Source organism: Cervus elaphus, chromosome 6 (genome assembly GCF_910594005.1).
Source record: "Cervus elaphus chromosome 6, mCerEla1.1, whole genome shotgun sequence".
NCBI classification, from domain to species: domain Eukaryota; kingdom Metazoa; phylum Chordata; class Mammalia; order Artiodactyla; family Cervidae; genus Cervus; species Cervus elaphus.
In genome coordinates, this window is record NC_057820.1 from 27759575 (window position 1) to 27779354 (window position 19780).

The following is a 19780-nucleotide window of genomic DNA, read 5'->3' on the forward strand; positions in this document are numbered from 1 at the left end:
ACTGAAGCATTTTATATTATCTTGATCCCTTTTTTAGTCATCGTCCAGACATAGAATGATTGTTTTTTGTTATAATATGCAATTCTCTTTAAAGATAATGTATTCGGTTAATGACCATTCAGTATAATACTCACATTCTAGATTGATTTGATTTTGCTTTGCTTTCTTACTATGGCCAGAATAACCTTTTGATTTCCAAGTCTATTTAAAAAAAATATCTTGGAGGGATTTCCTTGTCCCAGTGGATGGCACTTTTGTGGTATGGCCAGAAAAAGAAAAATCATGGAAATAATTTGATACCAGCATATTTTAAGTAAATACATTGTTCCCTGAGATTATGTCATGTTAAAAAATATTTTGAATGGATCTTCACAACTTATTCTTCATTCTGTGGCATCCAATTGCACAGTCATATCTGATAATTTGTGACCCCATGGATTGCAGCCTGCCAGGCTCCTCTGTCCATGTGGATTCTCCAGGCAAAAATACTGGAGTGGGTTACCATGCCCTCCTCCAGGGAATTTTCCCAACCCAGGGATCGAACCCAGGTCTTCCACATTGCATTCAGATTCTTTACCAACTGAATCATTTAAAGCATATTATTTAATGGAAGGTATAGGACAGGCAGAAATATAATCAGTTTCATTTGTCTTAGGCTCCGCGAGTACCAGTTCAAGCACTGCCCATGGTTGTCCCGCCTCAGGAGCCTGACAAACCACCTGCCAATGTTGCCACCACTCTTCCCATCAGGAATAAAGGTCAGTTATATTTCTAAAGCCTTCAGGTTGTCCAAGTAAAAATGATAAGACTGAAAAAAAAATAGCCATATAAAATTATTTTTCCACGAAGAAATGAATTTTACTAAGTTGGCATAAATTTTTTTAAAACAATGAAAAAAAGCATGTTATTGGGAAAGAACATAGTTGAGAGCACGAATCTGTGCTGGAATGAGAAGTATTACTAGAAATTCAGATGCTCATCTTTGATGCAATTCTGATTATCTGTGATTTTCTCTAATAACTAGTAATTTCTATTCATGTTAAAATATTAGACTGGGTATAATTGGGTGACATTTTTGTAAATTACTAAAATTTCTGTAGTGATACAAGGCATAATATTAATTGCTAGATCAAAATTAAATTTTATTTTAGAATAACTGGCTTAATATAGATTTTATATCTGAAATACCTTTTCTCAACCAAGAATTCAAAGTTACTTCAGATATGGTTGTTTGTTTGACTAGAACTCTCAGGTCCATATTTTCCTTGTGGATGTTACATCATGTATAATTCGTAAGTCATGTCCCGAAACAGCAACTAGTTTGAATCAGTTTTTCTTTTTAGAAAGTTTTACCTGAAGAACCAGTGTGGCTTTAACTTTTTGGTTTTTGGCTACCTGTATTATTTTACCGACAGTAATACTAAGTATTTTCACCAGTTCTTTTCAATCACTGCTACCAATCTAGAGCCTTGGCACCTTTTTCAGTTGGTATCCCAAGCAAATGATTGCTATACCGATAGCCAGATACGTTTATTCACCTGGCTGTCGGGAGATACGATGAATGTCATAGTTCAGCATCTTTTCTTCCAGGGAAACTGAATTCCAGTTGTCTACTGGCCAAGTAGCTTTATGAATATGTGAATTTCTATCTTACCTTTATCAATCTTGAAGATGGTAGGCCCCAACAAAGATATTTTAGTTGAATTTTAATTTCCTGGTACTTCTCAGTGGTTTGAGTACTCTTTGTGTGTATGTGTGTGTGTTTAAAAGGCACAGATTATTAAATGTAGAAAAACCTTGACTTAGAGGTTTAAGTTTTCTCTACATCATAATAATTTAGCATTATTTTTCTGTTCTTATGATAAGTTTTTACATCTTTATGATCAGGTGAGGTATCTATCTACACATAGCCTTAGATTTTATTTTAATTGTACCACTTTGATATCACAAATCTGCATCCCTCTATTGTCTAATTTTAGCCATGTGATATTTTTAAAATTCTGAAATTAATTTCCCAAAGATTATTCTATGCACATAAAATACATACATTTTATATTTGTGATAAAGAAGGTGAATTTGTTTTTAACTCCTTAACAGTGCATTTTCACCTTCTGTGGATATAATAACTTGGTGCATAACTGTTGGCACTAAACCTCCCAACAGTAACTCTGTAATGAGGATGCCATTCATGTGCACTTCTGAGGGGGTTTCTTTTTCACACAGCTGCTTCTAAACAAAAGTCCAGCAGCCATTTGCCAGCAAACAGCCAGGATGTACAGGGTTACATCACCAATCAGTCTCCAGAGAGCATTGTAGAAGAGGCTCAGGGAAAGTTAACAGAACTGGAACAGAGGATAAAAGAAGCCATAGAAAAGAATGCACAGCTGCAGTCGTTGGAACTGGCTCATGCTGACCAACTTACCAAGGAGAAGATCGAGGAGCTGAACAAAACAAGGGAGGAACAAATCCAGAAGAAACAAAAGATTTTGGAGGAACTACAGAAAGTAGAACGAGAGTTACAACTGAAAACTCAGCAGCAGCTAAAAAAGCAGTATCTAGAGGTTAAAGCTCAAAGAATTCAACTTCAGCAGCAGCAGCAACAGTCTTGCCAACATCTGGGACTGCTAACTCCAGTTGGGGTTGGAGAACAGCTTTCTGAGGGAGACTATGCACGGTTGCAGCAAGTGGATCCCGTTTTGCTTAAAGATGAACCCCAGCAAACTGCTGCTCAGATGGGTTTTGCACCAATCCAGCCTCTGGCCATGCCTCAAGCTTTGCCTCTGGCGGCAGGTCCCTTGCCTCCAGGGTCCATCGCAAATCTTACAGAACTGCAAGGAGTGATAGTTGGACAGCCAGTACTGGGCCAAGCACAGTTGGCAGGGCTGGGGCAAGGAATTCTGACAGAAACACAACAAGGGTTAATGGTAGCCAGCCCTGCTCAGACCCTCAATGACACGCTGGATGACATCATGGCAGGTGGGTTTATATTGTTATGAGCAGGTATCAAATATGATTTGCTTAAGGCGAGTAAGAGTGTGCCAGAATTTTTTGCCGTTACCCAACTTGAGAACTGTTTCTGGACTCTTGACCCATGTATATCTTTAGAAATATTATTTCAATCTCAGAAGTTCTCAGATGGATACAGGTCAAATTAAAAATTAGCTCATTCAGTGCAAGTGGCTGAAACTTTCTGGCTTAGGTGAGTAGGCTGGGAATCTAGGTTTTTTGGTAGTCGGGTTGATGTTTAATTTTTTGTTTGTTTGTTTCTTGTTTTTTCCTAAGTTAAGAATACTGATAGAATTTTGGCTTTTTTGCTTCTGTATTCACACCAATAAACTGGGAAATTGATAGAAGTTGAACTGCAAAACTAGTAGGATACATCAGAAATCTTATTTGTGAACAGAAATACTTTATATCCTGATGGATCAGACTTCAAATCTGATGAATATTAAAAAAAAAATGTAAACACTTTTACAACACTAAAAAAGTACCAAACCAAATAAGATTTGATTATATAGTATGTCAGTGATTTATCCTTTATGAATGTTAATGTGTAGTTTCTTTCTAATTGTAATTGTATTATGGAAAGGTATAGTCCCCTGACAGTGTCATAAATGATATATCTTTAACTGGGTAGCCAGAGAACTTTTTTTACATTTTAGTTTCGTTGGCAAAAAAAAGTATTTTAGGAAGTTGTTTCAGTGGTTCTAGTTCTCTTTATTTATTGAATATTTTTCATGAGTTTTATAACAAACTAGTAGAATGAGATTTCACGGGGTGAGAATACTATACTGAAAAGGGCAATTTTTTCCATTAAAAAAAAAAAAAAGAACCAGAAAAGGAAGGAACAGGGGAAAACAAAGGGATTAAATAGGTGAATTTTGATAATTTTTATCTGCTCTCTTCTCCCTTTGTAATTCTTTGGTTTATATTTAAAGGATGAATGAATTTTTCTAATTTTGAAACTATGTTTAAGTAACATCATATATGATAGTGAGATTATATATAATATAACTTTTAATTTTTTAAAAGAATAAGAGAAAACTAAATTGTATAGTGTTGAGATATTTAGTTGGACCTCCTGGTTATTCAGTGGTAAAGAATCCACCTGCAGTGTGGGAGACGTGGGTTCAATCCCTGGGTAGGGAAGATCACCTGGAGGCGGGCATGGCAGCCCACTCCAGTGTCCTTGCCTGGAGAATCCCATGGACAGAGCCTGGTGGGGTGCAGTCTGTAGGATCTCAAAGGGGTTGGATATGACTGAAGTGAAGCACAGGCATATATGAGATATTTAGTAGGTAACACTGAGAAACTAAGAAACCAACTAATGACACAGATTTTGTACTTAGAAATTACTCAAAAGTTTCCCAGTTCTCTTCTAGTATCACCTCAACAGTAACATGTGGAATGAAAATTTCTGCTGATCTTAGAGGGTCCAGTAACTACATCAGAAAAAAATGCTATTAATCATTAGTAAGAACAATGAAGATTCTTGTGTTAAGTATAAATTGTTTTATAGATTTTAAAATTACTACCAATCACCATTAGCTGTTTATAATAATTGGGAATGTAATTTTAAAAACAGTAGATATATTATGAAAATTGAAGCATACATTATTAGCTCCAGATCCCAAATTTGATATTTCTTTCATGACCATTCATTTAGATCATAATGGTATTCTTACTATTACGTAAATTGAACTACCAAAGAATGTATAGAATTGACTTACTTATTCAATTAAGTGAAGAATGGACATTACATACCAATGAATATTTTTAACATTTTGATATGCTATCAGAATTTACCTGATGTTCTTGGGCATAGTTATCAATAATGATTTGCCAGTTGTATAATTTTTATGCCAGTCAGAATCATTGGAGGCTTGTAAAGTAATTTTTCTGTGATTTGTTTACCAAACAAAAATAATTCAATTCTCCCTGTGTTACATATCTTCATATAAAAATTTTTTTACGTGTAAAACTTTTCAGGAAATATGACAAACACTTGTCATATTATAAAAATACTTTGCTTGTTTATTCTCATTCATATGGGGAGAGGAGAGATGGCCAGAATAAAGAACAGGATTAAAAACCACCAGCTACCCCCCTGCAACCCATTCCTGCATCATGCATGTACACATGCACAAACATACACATATACACTTAACTTCCACAGCATTTCTTTGAACTTCTTCTGTGGTAGTACTTGTTATTTCAGTTGACTAATAACCATTTCCATTTCTTTGGATTTTTAAATATCTTACACCTTCATTAGGCTTAGTCTTGTCTTTCTTTTTTCCTTAAGCATAATCTCCGTCCTTTATTGAATAGTCCCAGTTTATCTGATGCTCTTATAAGGTTCAGTTGCTTTTTCTCTAGCACTTGGCTGGCCAGGATCTTCTGTCTTCCCTGGTTTCTATACTAGCCAAAGCAAGATCAGTTTCCTGTTTAACCAGTCTTAACACCTTGCTTTGCTGTGCTCTCAAGATTTCCTCTTTCCTTACCTGTTGTTAAAACCTCTCTGAACTCTTTAACACTAATGAAGTTCCACATGTAAAGATCTGGTCAGTACCACAGTTCCTTCGGGTACCTACATATTTACAGTTATTAATTTTCATTGTAGAGAATGGATGAGTGACAGGCAGTTATTTAGTTTTAGTAAAGCAATTTCATAGGTACCTGAAAGGAAGTGATACGAGGAAATTGATGTTTCCTATCTCCTTGACCAAAAATAAGAAAACCAACTTATATGTTCTTTAGAAGAACTTATTATAATTGAAATATAAATTATAATTTAGCCATTTAACAGTAAAGCTGAGATTTTTTTGTTGTTTAGTATCATGAAGTAAAAATCAGTTTTTTGGACAGATTGATGTTCACTCTGTTTAAGCTAATTTTGTGTTTAGGGTAGCATTTTCATTTGTGAATATCTAATCAAAGGAGAATATGGAATCTATTTTAAGAGCCATAGATTTTATATGGTTTTGAAATTTTTATCTAAAATGTGTACATTTGAATTGTCTTGATCTTTTTCTTAACATACAAAATTACCAACATGGAGTAACAATATCAAGGTCATTAGGTGATTAATGAATTAGTACATACCCTTTTCTATTGATCTGGATCCCTAAGGATTTGAAGAGTGTGTTTTGTTTGTTTTGTTTTGTTTCCTCCTTTGTTTTTCTTTTGGCTTTTAAGTGAACTTTAAAATGTATAATTATAGAATGTGTGTTGCTATAATGTATAGTGTATGTTTGTGCCTGAACTGAGGATTTCATGTAAAATAGATTTTTTAATTGACAATCATGTTTATAATTGTTATAATAAGGTCAGTTTCAGTTTTGTTCTTGGTAGGATCATAAATAACCTCTCTTGCTGGTTTCAGATCCAGTTGTAAATCATGATTGTTTTCTGTCTGATGTAGTTGATAACTACGTTGGTAACTTAAATCCATACTACTGTTGATCATTTAAGATTAGCATTTTCAATAAGCGGGGGAAGGGTTGATATTCACATGTCAACTCCAAAAGTCAGTTGATGAGGGAGTAAAGTACCCTCAACTGCTACCACCTTGAAATTCTCCCACCTCAAGTACTGACCTAATTAGCCCCTTCTTAATTTACTTATTTTGGTGAAAATAATATCATGGCAAAATTACACTTATAAGAACTAACAATAATCTACATTTCAAGGATGGTTGCATGCATGCATTTATTTCTACCCTAATCTTTTAATTTCATCCTTCTAAGTCCAGTGTGATTGCTTGATTGATTGGTGGGCATTTCACCTCCTTCAGAATAATTTCTGTATGTGAGAAACTGTTTCTGTGTGAGGATCAAATTTATATATATACATACTGTCATATTGAGGGCCACCCCCTGTCTACAGCTAATAAAAGAATAGGAAGTATTTTAAACAGTCCATAGTGAATATCCCCAGTGATATTACTTTCATTAGTTCTAGACTATGAGGTGTGAAATTGGCAGGTAAAAGTCACATTTTCTCCTGAACTTGACTATTTTAACTTTTATTCCTTTTCTGATTAAGAAGACATATGGATAACCATTTGCATACATATTAATTTTAATTCATAAAAATATTTTTGTTTTCAGGGTTATTTTGAACTAAAGTTTTATGATTACATACCATAAGAGGGGAATTTGTTTTCCACATGGATTATTGTTTAGCAAATGGGTTACTTTCAATATATATTTAAATTTTGCTCTGTGTCCAATGTCAGAAATAACCAGGAAAATGAGCTATTAGTGCTATGGCAGTTTCTCTGTAGATAATTTGTTTTTAAATATCTTTAACTATTTTCTAATAATTATTTCTTGCTGTTACCTAACAGTGTTTCACCCTTATTAAGTGCAGTTATTTTGTCCAACAGCAGTCAGTGGAAGAGCATCTGCAATGTCAAACACTCCTACCCACAGTATCGCTGCTTCCATTTCCCAACCTCAGACTCCAACTCCAAGCCCTATCATCTCTCCTTCAGCCATGCTTCCTATCTACCCTGCCATTGACATTGACGCGCAGGTAAGTCCACACCCAGGAGTGACAGCTCTAACTGCATTATATCATTGTGAAACTTTCATCAGTGATTTGAATCATCCTAGACTGCTTTGTCTCTGGGCAAAGACTTGAGCCACAAGTATTAATTAAAAAATCCACATTTAAAGCAATAAAATTCCAAGCACAGATTATTACTGATAATTACTGTGAAGATTTGGTTTCCAGAGTCATCAAGTAATCTTTTTTTCTTAAACTTTAGAAGAGGATGTCAAGAGACAGAACTTAAGATTTGTGTATTTTATCTAAACTTTAATTAGAAGATGTATTTTAAAATTCATATTGGATTGGATTCCATTAAATATCATATATATACTCAGTTGCATTTATATTGTCTTTGAAAATTCTGATCCTGTTGACAGAAGTATGTAGTAAGTCTGTGTGTCTGTGTGTATAACACCTGTTAAGTTGTTTTTTTTTAAAAAAAGTTATTTTAAAACATTCGCTTACCATGAAACCTCAGAGCAAAGTGAGGTTGGGAAGAAAGGATAGCTTGTGTTTCTTTCTGAAGTAATGCCAAGAGGCCTAGCTTACAAGACTGCTGAAGGAGGTAAGGGTATGTGGCTTTCTTCAGGACTGAGAAATGTTTGCAGTTTATTTAGTTTTGTGTTTTGATTATTACCTGATAGAGAGACTAGTATGAGAGTGGTGGTGTACATTATAAAACTTGTTTTATAAATGATCAGTTCTTTATAAATATCAGTTTTAGGGAAGGAGACAGGGAGAGAGAAAGTTTGTGTGCATATCATTGCGCCATTAAGGGGCTGTACTAAAAGCTATTGAAAATAAAGCCTCCTTTTCATTAAAGTGTTTCTTGGTAATACTGTGGAAAAGGAATTTAATTTGTTCTTACTTGCTTTTCTTACTATAGGAGCTAACTTTTTGTTGTTGTTGTTTTGAGCACTTAAAATTGTCAGGGGCTATTTTTAAGGAATAACCTTATTTAATCTTCAGACTATAAATATGAGTAGCTACTCCTAAAACCCCATTTTCCAGATGAAAAAATCGAGGCTAAGAGAGACATTAAGAATTTGGCTTACTGGTAACGATAGCCCTATATGCAAAACAGAAAAAGAGACACAGAAATACAGAGCAGACTTTTGAACTCTGTGGGAGAAGGTGAGGGTGGGATGTTTCAAAAGAACAGCATGTATACTATCTATGGTGAAACAGATCACCAGCCCAGGTGGGATGCATGAGACAGGTGCTCCGGCCTGGTGCACTGGGAAGACCCAGAGGAGTCGGGTGGAGAGGGAGATGGGAGGGGGGATCGGGATGGGGAATAAGTGTAAATCTATGGCTGATTCATATCAATGTATGACAAAACCCACTGAAATGTTGTGAAGTAATTAGCCTCCAACTAATAAAAAAATTAAAAAAAAAAAAAAAAAAGAATTTGGCTTACAATCACTTAATTTAACTAAGAAGTGGTGGGGCTGGTAGTCAAACTTAGGTTTGTTTAACCTCAAAGGTACCCTTCCAGATACCATATTATAAGCCTCATTTTTCATTAAAAAAAGAAAAAGGCATTCATTTGAACCACAATGGTTTACTTTTCATAAGGATTACATTATAGAATTGGATTGAACATTTTATTGAATTTGCATTATTTTCTCCAATCTGCTTTGCTCTGAATCTGTTAATGTTTTAGCCAGAAGTATTTTTTTTAGTTTTTATGGGATCAAAAATTAGTCCATAAGTAAAAATAAAACTTCACCAAAATATAAAAGGATTTCTTTTTTTTTTTTTTTTTTAAAGGATTTCTTTTTTAATGCTTTAAAATAAAACAGCCCCAGAAAAGGCTCCATTAAGTATAATCACGAATTTATTGAATTTGAGATTATTATAATGAAATGATAATGAAATTTTATCTAACTTTACCACTTAGCCAGCATAAATTAATTTCTGAGAAGCTGCATAAAAATACTTTTAAAATATTAAAATTTAAAATAAAATATACATTTTAAATGTAGTGCACATTTTTATTTTAAAAAATTTGACTATGGCTCCTTAAAAATCTGCTTCTTTATATGAGGTTTTTCAGATGGGTTAGACTAATTGGAGTTATAATATTTTTCTTGAAGTTTACCATAATTGCATAGTTAGGAATTAGAAATTTCTTGTATTACATGTTTTAGAATACATAGTACAGAATTAATGTTCAGAAATAATTGCTTATCACTTTTTCTTTAACTTTCAGTGTTGCTTTTTAAAATTTACTAGTTTTTATGATACCAAGAGGTTACTTAAAGTGGTATATATAAGATTCTTTGGTGCTTAATCCATCTGAAGTTTTTACTAGATTCTCAAATACAAATGCCATGAGATTTTACATAATGCATATTTCGATTTATGTGTGACAGTACTGTGCTATTACAGACAGGTGATATGAAAAAGTTAGTACCAAGATTCTTCTATTATGAAAGATTAAAAGTTCTCTAATAATTGAATCCTTCATGTGTTTATTTAACAAAACTTAAACTTTTTGTTCTTAACACTTTACAGATACTTCTTTAACTTAATCTTTATAATAGTACCATGAAGTAGGTACTGTTACTATTCCCATTTTACAGGTGAGGAGAGAGGTCTTGCCTAAAAACCAATTTTTAGTGCCACCAGCTTTCAAACGAACGAACACTCTGGGTTTAGAATCTGAAAAATGAATCTGCGTAGGTAGCAAGGTGTCATGTGTGTTTAATCTTTGCATTGTTTTAGCATATTTCCTTGGTCGTACCAATATTTATCACATATTTTAAGGAAGAACAGAAGAAGTTTAATTTTTAATGCTTCAGTACATCTCTTTTTTGGGCTTCCCTGGTGGCTCAGACGTTAAAAATTCTGCCTGCAATGTAGGAAACCCGGGTTCCATCCATGGGTCGGGAAGATGCCCTGGAGAAAGGAATCACAGTCTACTCCAGTATTCTTGCCTGGAGAATTCCATGGACAGAGGAGCCTGTCACAAAGAGTTGTACATGACTGAGTGACTGACACACACACACAGACACACCTCCTTTCGAAATAATAATGATTTTTGGAAAATGGTTGTTTAGTTGATCATTATAGTTGGGAACTAATATTTGATTTTATTTATTCATTTATTTATTTTTTGTTATGCTTGGTCTTCATTGCTGTACTCAGCCTTTCTCTAGTTGGAGTGATTGGGGTCAGCTCTTGCAGTGTGTGGGCTTCTCATTGTGGTTGCTTCCCTTGTTGCAGAGCATTGTCTATAGGCACACAGGCTTAGTTGTTCTGTTTAATTTCTGGCCCTTAAAGAGTGCTAAAGATAACAAGTTTGCATTCTTTATAAGATTCCTCAAATCTTATGTTCTGTAACTAGAAATCACCATTGGTGTGTGTGCCACAGGTTCTTCGCCTCTCATGTAACGGTTTTATTGAATTGTTTGGATATTTTCCAGACTTTTAAGATTACTAATACCACATACTGCTGGTACCAGAATTTATTTTCGCAAACAACAATAAGTGATGGTTTGAAGTGATTATTTGGGACTGTTTTACTATGTATTCTGATAACATAGCTCTGCTCTCTCTTTTAATTTTGCTTAAGTGATATAATAAAACTTATACCTGGATACTCTAGATACAGAAACATGTAGATAGGAATCATATAGAGATTTTTAAGAACTATGGTTTTATATGAAACAGTAAATACAGTTGACAGAGTTGAATGCCCTGAATTAATTAAATATTTTCTATATATTATTGTATTAAATTTTAATTAACTTTACTAGACACTAAAAGTGAGAAAGAATTAGTTGTTCTGTTCATGAGTTCTAAAACCTGTGTTCTGGCATGAACTGAACTTGTGTTCCAGTTCTAAACTACTTGACACTTTTTACTCAAATTTCTAAAGGCTTTCCTTAAACATGGAGTAACTTACTGCAGTACATATCAAAAATGGAAAAAGTAAAAACTTTCTAATGTAATTTTGACTTTTCTCCTGTTTTTAATAATTGGCATATATCTCTTATATTTTAAAGAAGGTAAATACATATCAACACTGAAATTGTAAAACTATGTTTTACCTTTAGTGGTATAAACATCATTTGGTACTTCTCTTTTTCTGTCTTTGCAACATGGAAAATAGTTTCATCATGATTTAATGAGAGAAATTAAGGAGACCAGAATAAAATGAATTGATAGTAATATGTAATCCTCTGCCATTAAAGCATTGTGCATTAAAATGCACCTATTCTACTTGTTTATATGAAGTGTTTTAAGTGGATTGTTACTATCTTACTGACTTGTCTCATTTATTGAATGCCCTAAAGTGCTCTCCTTTTTAATCTTATATATGACCCCTGACTTGGTTAGAGAATGAGATGTTTGGGATTGTGGAGGTCTATAAGTGTTCATCTCTTTAAATTCTAGCAGTTTTCAAAGTAATTTAATAAGTTTCTTTTTTTTATAGTTCAGATATATTTTTTCAATTACATTCCAATTCATTAAAAGTTGCCTTTTCATTTGATATTGCATTTGTCTTATGATTCTTCCTTGTTGTTTTTTTTTTTTTTCTCTTATAAAATTGAGTGATCATTCCTGGTAAGCCTGAATCATCATGACAACATACTATGATACACAATGGTATATTTCATGATATTGTGAGCTAACTAAAAATTTTCTTTAGAATATAAACCTGGAAAGCTCTTAACAAAGCTCTTCTTTCCAGATTTCTCTTCGATATATGACCAAGAATGTGACTTAGTAACCAGTATAATGTAAATTCAGTGTTACTTTACCTTCTAGAAAATCATCGCCTGTATTTCATTTCCTAGATTAAAAATTTCAAAAACGCTTTTTTGATATATTGTCCGTAGTTAATTTTAACCCAAATTCCTACTTTAGTTAAATTGTTTCTTGATGTATTGCAAATCAGGATATTTCTTACTATTTTGGGAATGCATAGGTATGTTTTTGAGGGGATGAAAGTCTCATTTCAGGTTCTTTAAGTTTGTTCCTTATTGTTCTAATAAGTTGTTGTAAAGTACTAGCTGCTTTAATTTACCCTTAATGCAGAAATATAGTGAAGTTACCTACTTTTAAGTTCCCCAAAGAATTTGACTAACCAACCACCCTCCTCAGCTTTAAATATTTTTTCCTCCAACTCATAAATTATTCATATTTCTCTCTTAGTTTGAACCTAAATTTCCTTTGTACAGTACCTGTAAACTTCTAGTAAGCAAAGACTCTTTTACCTTTGTCAGCCCTGGAGTTCCTTGCAGAGTACTTTGACTGTAAAAGGTGCTTAATAAATGTCAACTGAATTGATATTTTATAATGTGGAAAAAACCCCAGTTTTACTGATTTCTCTAAAATTTTTCATGCTTACCTTTTTGAAACTTTGTCTCTTCATTCTCTATTAAGAGTGATACTGGTTTCCTAAATTACTCTTTAACCCCCAGAAAACTTTTAGAAAACTTACAAACTTGGTAAAGTTGACTCTTCATCATAAAGATGACTCGTCTACTAATAGTCTGCACACTAACATAGAGAGTGCCTAATACAGATAGACTTAATATTATGCTTCCCTCAGTTGGCTGTGCCTTAGGGCTGCGCTGTGATGTTGTAGGGTAAGCAGCATTTTGTTACCCAAGATCCTCTTGGTTTTTTACACCAGACTTTATCACTCATTAGCATGTGTGACCATTAGGTTATTTCTCTGACACTTGTCTCCATTTCTCTAAAGTCAGACATAATAATTGCTTCCTTATAAACCTGAAATGAAGATCAAATACTATAACACAGTTACAGCTGTCACTCATTTAAGTATTCATGCCCTCCTCCATTCAGTTGGGGCATCTCTCCCTTGGGGCCAGTCCATCCCTGATCTCTGCAGTCAGTAGCTCTGCTCTCTGCCAGCTTCTTCTGCAGAGCAGCTTTTGCAGTCTGCCTCTTCATCCCTGACTAGTGGGCTTTTTCTTATTTCTTGATTCTATTTTTTCCTTTTGTGTGTTGTTACTCAGTTTTTTATAATGGAGCTTGGTTTTTAGAGTTACTGAACTTGTGGGAGATTATGCCAGTCCTTTTTGCATTTATTATATGACATAATATATATATATCATATATGTAGTCTTATTTTAATTAGCGGTAATCTTTGATTCTATTACCCTTATAGCTACTGTCATTTGTTCAACTTAATTCTCATCTATTGTTTCCTAGTCAAGACATCGCTAAGGTAGAGAATGCAAGCATAAGTAAGACATATTCATTTCCTTCCAGGAATAGATAGTCCCATGAGGGTGATAGATACATAATTGCACATTTTCTGGTAGCCACATTTAAAAAAAGCAAAAAGAAATAGGAATTAATTTTAAGGCTATATTTCACATAATATATCCATAATATTGTTTAAACATATAATCAATACTAAAAAGTTACTGAGCTATTTTACATTGTTACTTCATACTGAAGTCTTCAAAATTTAGTGTGCATGTTATACTTACAGGTTAGAGTGGTCAAATCATAAGTCATAAACTTTCCTGACTTTAGCACCAAAAGCCTCTCATCCCAGAAACCTCCTCCATACTGGGGAAATCCAGGTGGCTTGCCACTCTATTTTTAAATATATATCTCAGTGTAACTTCATTGGAAATACTTGATTTGCATTTAGACTTGATTAAGTGACTGAAAAAGTAGGTATCATTATTTAATTTGCCCCAGACATAGAGAAAAGCTTTCTAATAACCAAATTATCAGTTTTTTAAGTTAAAATTAAATAAAATTTAAAATTCAATTCCTCAGTCATTGTAGCTATATTTCAAGTACTAATAGCCACATTTGGCTAGTGTTTTTTTTGTATAGCATATACAAATGTATAGTATATACATTTTTTTTGTATAGCGCCGGCTTAGAGTAATAAAAACATGAGGACTTAACTCACTAAATAAGTATTTAAGTCATGATAGAGTGTGACCACTGGTAAATCCAATATTTGTCCCTATCATTGGTAGAAGTCAGAAGTAAACTGTATATTAACAGTGTCATCATGTCTCAATTACAGGTCTTTGTGTTTCAAAGTACTCTGTATCTTATGTATATTTTTTGTTCCTTTGACTTTTTATGGGCTTTGTTCCTTGAATGCAGTTACTTGAAAATAGTGTTTTCATTTCAAGACTTGTTTTTCAGCTTTCTTAGTTGAGTCCAGAGTAGCTAATTTGGCCCAATGGCTGAGGATTCTTCTTGATATTCTGTGTGTTTTGAGGGTCTTTCTGCTCTGCTGTGGGAATCAAACCATTCCCAGTCCTGTTTAACCTTTTGGTGGTGTTCAGCCCCTTCTCGTGGTCTTTCCCTGACCTCCAATAATTTTCCTTATGCACATGTGCTGATCAGAGCTCAGCTGAAGACTCTAGGGGAGCCCTCTGTGGATCTCTGGAGAACCGTCTGAATGTAGCATCTTCCTCCCCAGTAGTCTGCCCCATGAATTCTATCTACCTTCACTTCTCCAAACTCTTTTTCAATTCCAGAGAGACTGCCAAACTCTTTTTGGGTATCCTTTTCCTTCACTTTAGCCTGGAAACTCTCCAGGCAATACAATAAGTTAATCATTTCTGTCTGCAGTGATCAGTGTCATGTATTGCCTATCATTTCAATAACCTTCCTTTTTTGTTTGGAATGAGAAAATAAATCTTGTCTGTGCTACTCCATTTGTGTGTAGAAGAGAAAGTGGATCCACAGTAGTATTTCTTAAAACATGTAGCTGAAAATAGCATATGGTTAGAAAATCATACCTTTTTTCTTGCTTGCTTTAAGAATTGCCCATAAAGTTCAAATATTAGTCTTTATTTTTAAAAAAATCACAAATTACCTGCTAATGGGGAGAAAAAGATTTACTATCCAGTTATTTGATACGGTCGAGTGGTATATGTGTGGATGTGTATTTGGTATATGTACATATTATGCAATTGATGTTAACATTTTTTAACTGTCTGATGAACTAACCAATAATTAATTTTTTACAGACTGAGAGTAATCATGACACAGCGCTGACGCTTGCCTGTGCTGGTGGTCACGAGGAGCTGGTACAAACTCTGCTAGAAAGAGGAGCTAGTATTGAGCACCGAGACAAGAAAGGTAGACAAGAAAAGTTCATTAACTTTCTTCTGAGTTTGTATCTACTACTTGTGGTCCTATATTGATGCTTAGATGGAATAGAAAATAGCACTGTTTCTTTGCTTAGCTAAGATCTTTATTTTACTTCAGGTTTTACTCCACTCATATTGGCTGCTACAGCTGGTCATGTTGGTGTTGTTGAAATATTGCTGGACAACGGTGCAGACATTGAAGCCCAGTCAGAAAGAACCAAGGATACACCACTATCTTTGGCTTGTTCTGGGGGAAGACAGGAGGTATTGTTGTCCCCAAGTATAATTTCTTTTCCTTCTTCCATTTAACAAATATATGGTTTAATTTATATGATTTTGTAGGAATAGTGGACAGACATTAAGATTTATCACAGTAATGAAACTATTAGCTTTTTGTGAAAGGATAAGAATTTTTTTTTTTAAGGATAAGAATTAATGTTAGCATAAGCTGTCTTGCCAAAAAAAGCATACATTGTATATTATCCTACTCATCTAAAAGTACTAACTGCCATGGAAATCTTCTATACTGCATTCAGACTAATAGAATGATTAAGACATCCCAAATCAAGTCAGCAAGCTTCCCATAAGCAGGGCCTATATTCATTCATCTTTTCCTCTCCCAGAGTACTTAGTATGAAAAGTACTTAAGCTCAGCCTCTGTTGCTGTCTACATATAAGATTAGTAGGGAATTAAGAGTGTTCAATTTTTTGTTGTTTTGAGTAATTTTATCTTTTAATTGTTCCCCAACCCTTCTTAACTCTGAAGGTTCTTAGGTAATATTATATAATCTTTTAGCTTTTTTTAGCTAGAACAGCTGGTGTGCTTAGGTGTGGACTGAAGAACTTATAAATTTACTCACTTGTGTGCCTTCTTTGGGCATTTAATAATCAGTTGGATAACCTCATTTTAAATCCATTTTTTAAATCCTGTTGTATTCACCAGGTGTGCTGTCTCTTTCGATTGATAACTTTTCAACAGGGAATTGTTGAATCTTATATTTAGGAAGCACTCTAGGTCATTCTCTTTTTCTTTTATTTCACCATTCTCATTATCTTATGTATTCCTCAGTGGAGGTGATTCTACCAGTCATAATTGCAAATGTTCTGTTCTTGAAATATAATGAATAAAATTGTGACTTAACTGAAATTTTCGATCACTATGTGATTTGAAGAGCTTCCCAGCAGATCTATATATCTCAGTTTAAACTTCATTGGAAGTACTTGATCTGTGTGTGTGTGTGCTCAGCCACTCAGTCTTATATGGCTCTTTGCAGCCCTAAGGGCTGAGAGACTGAGCGTGCGTGCGCACACACACGCACACACACACGCATACACACATGTGTGCACACGCACACACACACACGAGCTGAGAGACTGAGCGCGCATGCACACAACACACACACGCACACACCATAGGGGAAGGGAGTAGCTGATGAATAAAACACAAGTTAGGAATTAACATATCCTCACTACTATGCATGGAATAGATGACCAACAGGGATCTACTATGTAGCACAGGGGACTATACTCAAAATTTTAGAATAACCTATAAGGGAAAAGAATTTGAAAAAGAAAGAATTGTATATGTGTATAACTGAATACATGTGTATCTAGTATATACGTGTACACATAACTGAATTACTTTCCTGTGCACCTGAAACTAACACCTGGTAATCAACCATGCTTCAATAAAAAATAAAATTTAAAAAGAAAGTGGTTAAGAATGTGAACTTAAAAAACAAAAAGACAAAAAAATGGTATAATAAACTAAAAGACCCCTGAATGACACTTAAGTAAATGCTAATATTCTCAACTATCAAGGACTGTAAATTAAGACCCAGTGAGATATCACATCTACTAGAATAGCTAAATTAAAGATCGACAGTACTAAATTTTGCCGAATTGCCAAAACTAGAAACAGTAGTGATGTTCATCAATAGAATAGATAAACTAGTGTATTCACTTATTGGAATGCTGCACAATACATACAAATTCCTCTCAAACACTGTGTGATTCATTTATATGAAGATCTATGGTAAATGAAACTAGCCTGTGGGTAGAATTGACTGGGAAGGAACATGAATAAATAACAAATGGGAGGAAGATTCAGGAGGGAAGGGACATGGATATACCTATGGCTGATTCTTGTTGATGTTTGACAGAAAACCACAAAATTCTGTAAAGCAATTATCCTTCAATTAAAAAAATAAAAAAAGTGGAAAAAATAGCAGATTTAAATGAGTTTTATCCATTTGTCAATACCCGGTGAATATACAGTTTAAGTTTTGTGCGTTTATTTAAAGTTACAAAAAGAAAAAAATAGTTACAGATTTCACCTAAAAAAAAAAAAACCTGAGAAAAGAGGTTAGTTAATTGTATTCTTGCTGATGTATTTAAGGGAAATTGCAGGTGTCTACACCTTACTTAGAAACAAAATGCATCAATGATGGACAGACAAGTAACTGTGATAGAAAAGTAAGCATGGTAGAATATTAATAGTAGAATCTAGGTGATGAGTATATGTAATTTTTTTCAAGTTTTCCATGTGCTTGAAAATATTTTTGTAGTAAAATGTTGGGGAAAAATAAGTATTAGCTTTATTCCAAAAATTTTTTTACATTTAGTTTTTAAGGACATTTACATGTACAAATGAAAAAATCTTCTACAGAACACATAAAGTATAGATCTTTCAATGAAAATACTGTCGTTTCAACAGATTGCAAAATGGATTTTACTTATCCCTTTGTTGACTTCTAAGACCTTTTGCTTTTCATTTGAGACTGATTTTGTGCAAAGGATGAAAGGACTTTCCCTTTCTTTTATTATAGACAATATACCAGAAAAAAAGAGAAATCATAAATATACACCTTGCAAATTGTCTCGCCATAAGAAGAAAACGATTTTTTCCCTTTTCTTTTTCCAGGTGGTGGAGCTGTTGTTAGCTCGAGGGGCAAATAAAGAGCACAGGAATGTTTCTGATTACACACCTCTAAGCCTGGCTGCTTCTGGTGGCTATGTGAACATTATCAAAATATTACTAAATGCAGGAGCTGAGATTAATTCTAGGTAAGTTTTAGTCTCTCTCTCCAAGTCCCTTAAGAGTGTTATATTAAAGATACTTGTAGAACAACACATCTTTAATGCCGTATTTAGGAAATGCCTACATTACAAATTTAGAATTCAGATTTAAGTGTTTAAAATTATTAACATACAACTTGAAAAAATTATCACTTACTCTATTTCTTACGGAATTGAGTAACTTCACTTTAATAATGAGTTAATTTGTTTTTAGTCCAAGTCATTGTACAGAAAGTATTCTGGTTCTGGGTAGTAAAGGATTTGAAGTGTGTTCTTAAATAAGTCTACAGAATAAAGAATCTTAATCTTCAATCATGAGATAGAATTCTGTATTATCATTCAATTTTTCCAGGACATTTAAAAATGTGTATTTTTCCTTCTGTTCTTCCCATACTTCCACCCCCAGAACTGGTAGCAAATTGGGCATTTCTCCTCTGATGTTAGCAGCTATGAATGGGCACACAGCTGCCGTTAAGCTCCTGTTAGACATGGGCTCTGACATTAATGCTCAAATAGAAACCAATCGGAACACTGCCCTTACCTTAGCCTGCTTCCAAGGAAGAACCGAAGTGGTTAGTCTTCTGCTTGATAGAAAAGCAAATGTGGAACACAGAGCTAAGGTAAGAAGAAGTCTGAGATTAGCCTATGGGTTTATTTCTTTGACATTTAAGGTATATACTAGCAATATGCTTATTATAATTCTAGTACTTTATAGTAATAGTCATCTCTTACATATATATTTATATATTTAAACAAAAACCATTCTGTATGACTCGGTTAAGCATCACCTCATTAAAATACCTTAGCAAATTTTTTTTTTTAATCTTCGAGAGAAACAGTGCTTTCTTCTTCTTTTTTTTAAATTTATTTGTTTTTGGCTGTGAAAGGTGTATCTGTGGCACGTGGAATACTTTTTGTGGACATGCAGGAATCTTCATTGCACATGTGGGCTTCTCTCTAGTTGTGGCCCATGGACCTAGTTGTCCTGCAGCATATGGCATCTTAGTTCCCTGATCAAAGAGCGAACCCAC

The 19780-nt window shown here is 34.0% G+C and overlaps 1 protein-coding gene across 11 annotated transcripts in view; it reads left to right on the forward strand.

Moving 5' to 3' along the window:
* The window catches only part of ANKRD17 (ankyrin repeat domain 17), a 162440-nt gene that overhangs the window by 98904 nt on the left and 43756 nt on the right, over positions 1-19780 (forward strand). For 6 of the 11 annotated variants that reach the window (XM_043906495.1, XM_043906500.1, XM_043906498.1 and 3 more), the window contains exons 14-20: positions 656-758; positions 2224-2976; positions 7391-7539; positions 15549-15660; positions 15790-15935; positions 18595-18737; positions 19156-19369. In XM_043906495.1, coding sequence (XP_043762430.1) covers positions 656-758; positions 2224-2976; positions 7391-7539; positions 15549-15660; positions 15790-15935; positions 18595-18737; positions 19156-19369 — 1620 coding nt within the window. The remainder of the gene's footprint in view (positions 1-655; positions 759-2223; positions 2977-7390; positions 7540-15548; positions 15661-15789; positions 15936-18594; positions 18738-19155; positions 19370-19780) is intronic. The other 5 variants (XM_043906496.1, XM_043906499.1, XM_043906504.1 and 2 more) reach the window with 3 other exon arrangements.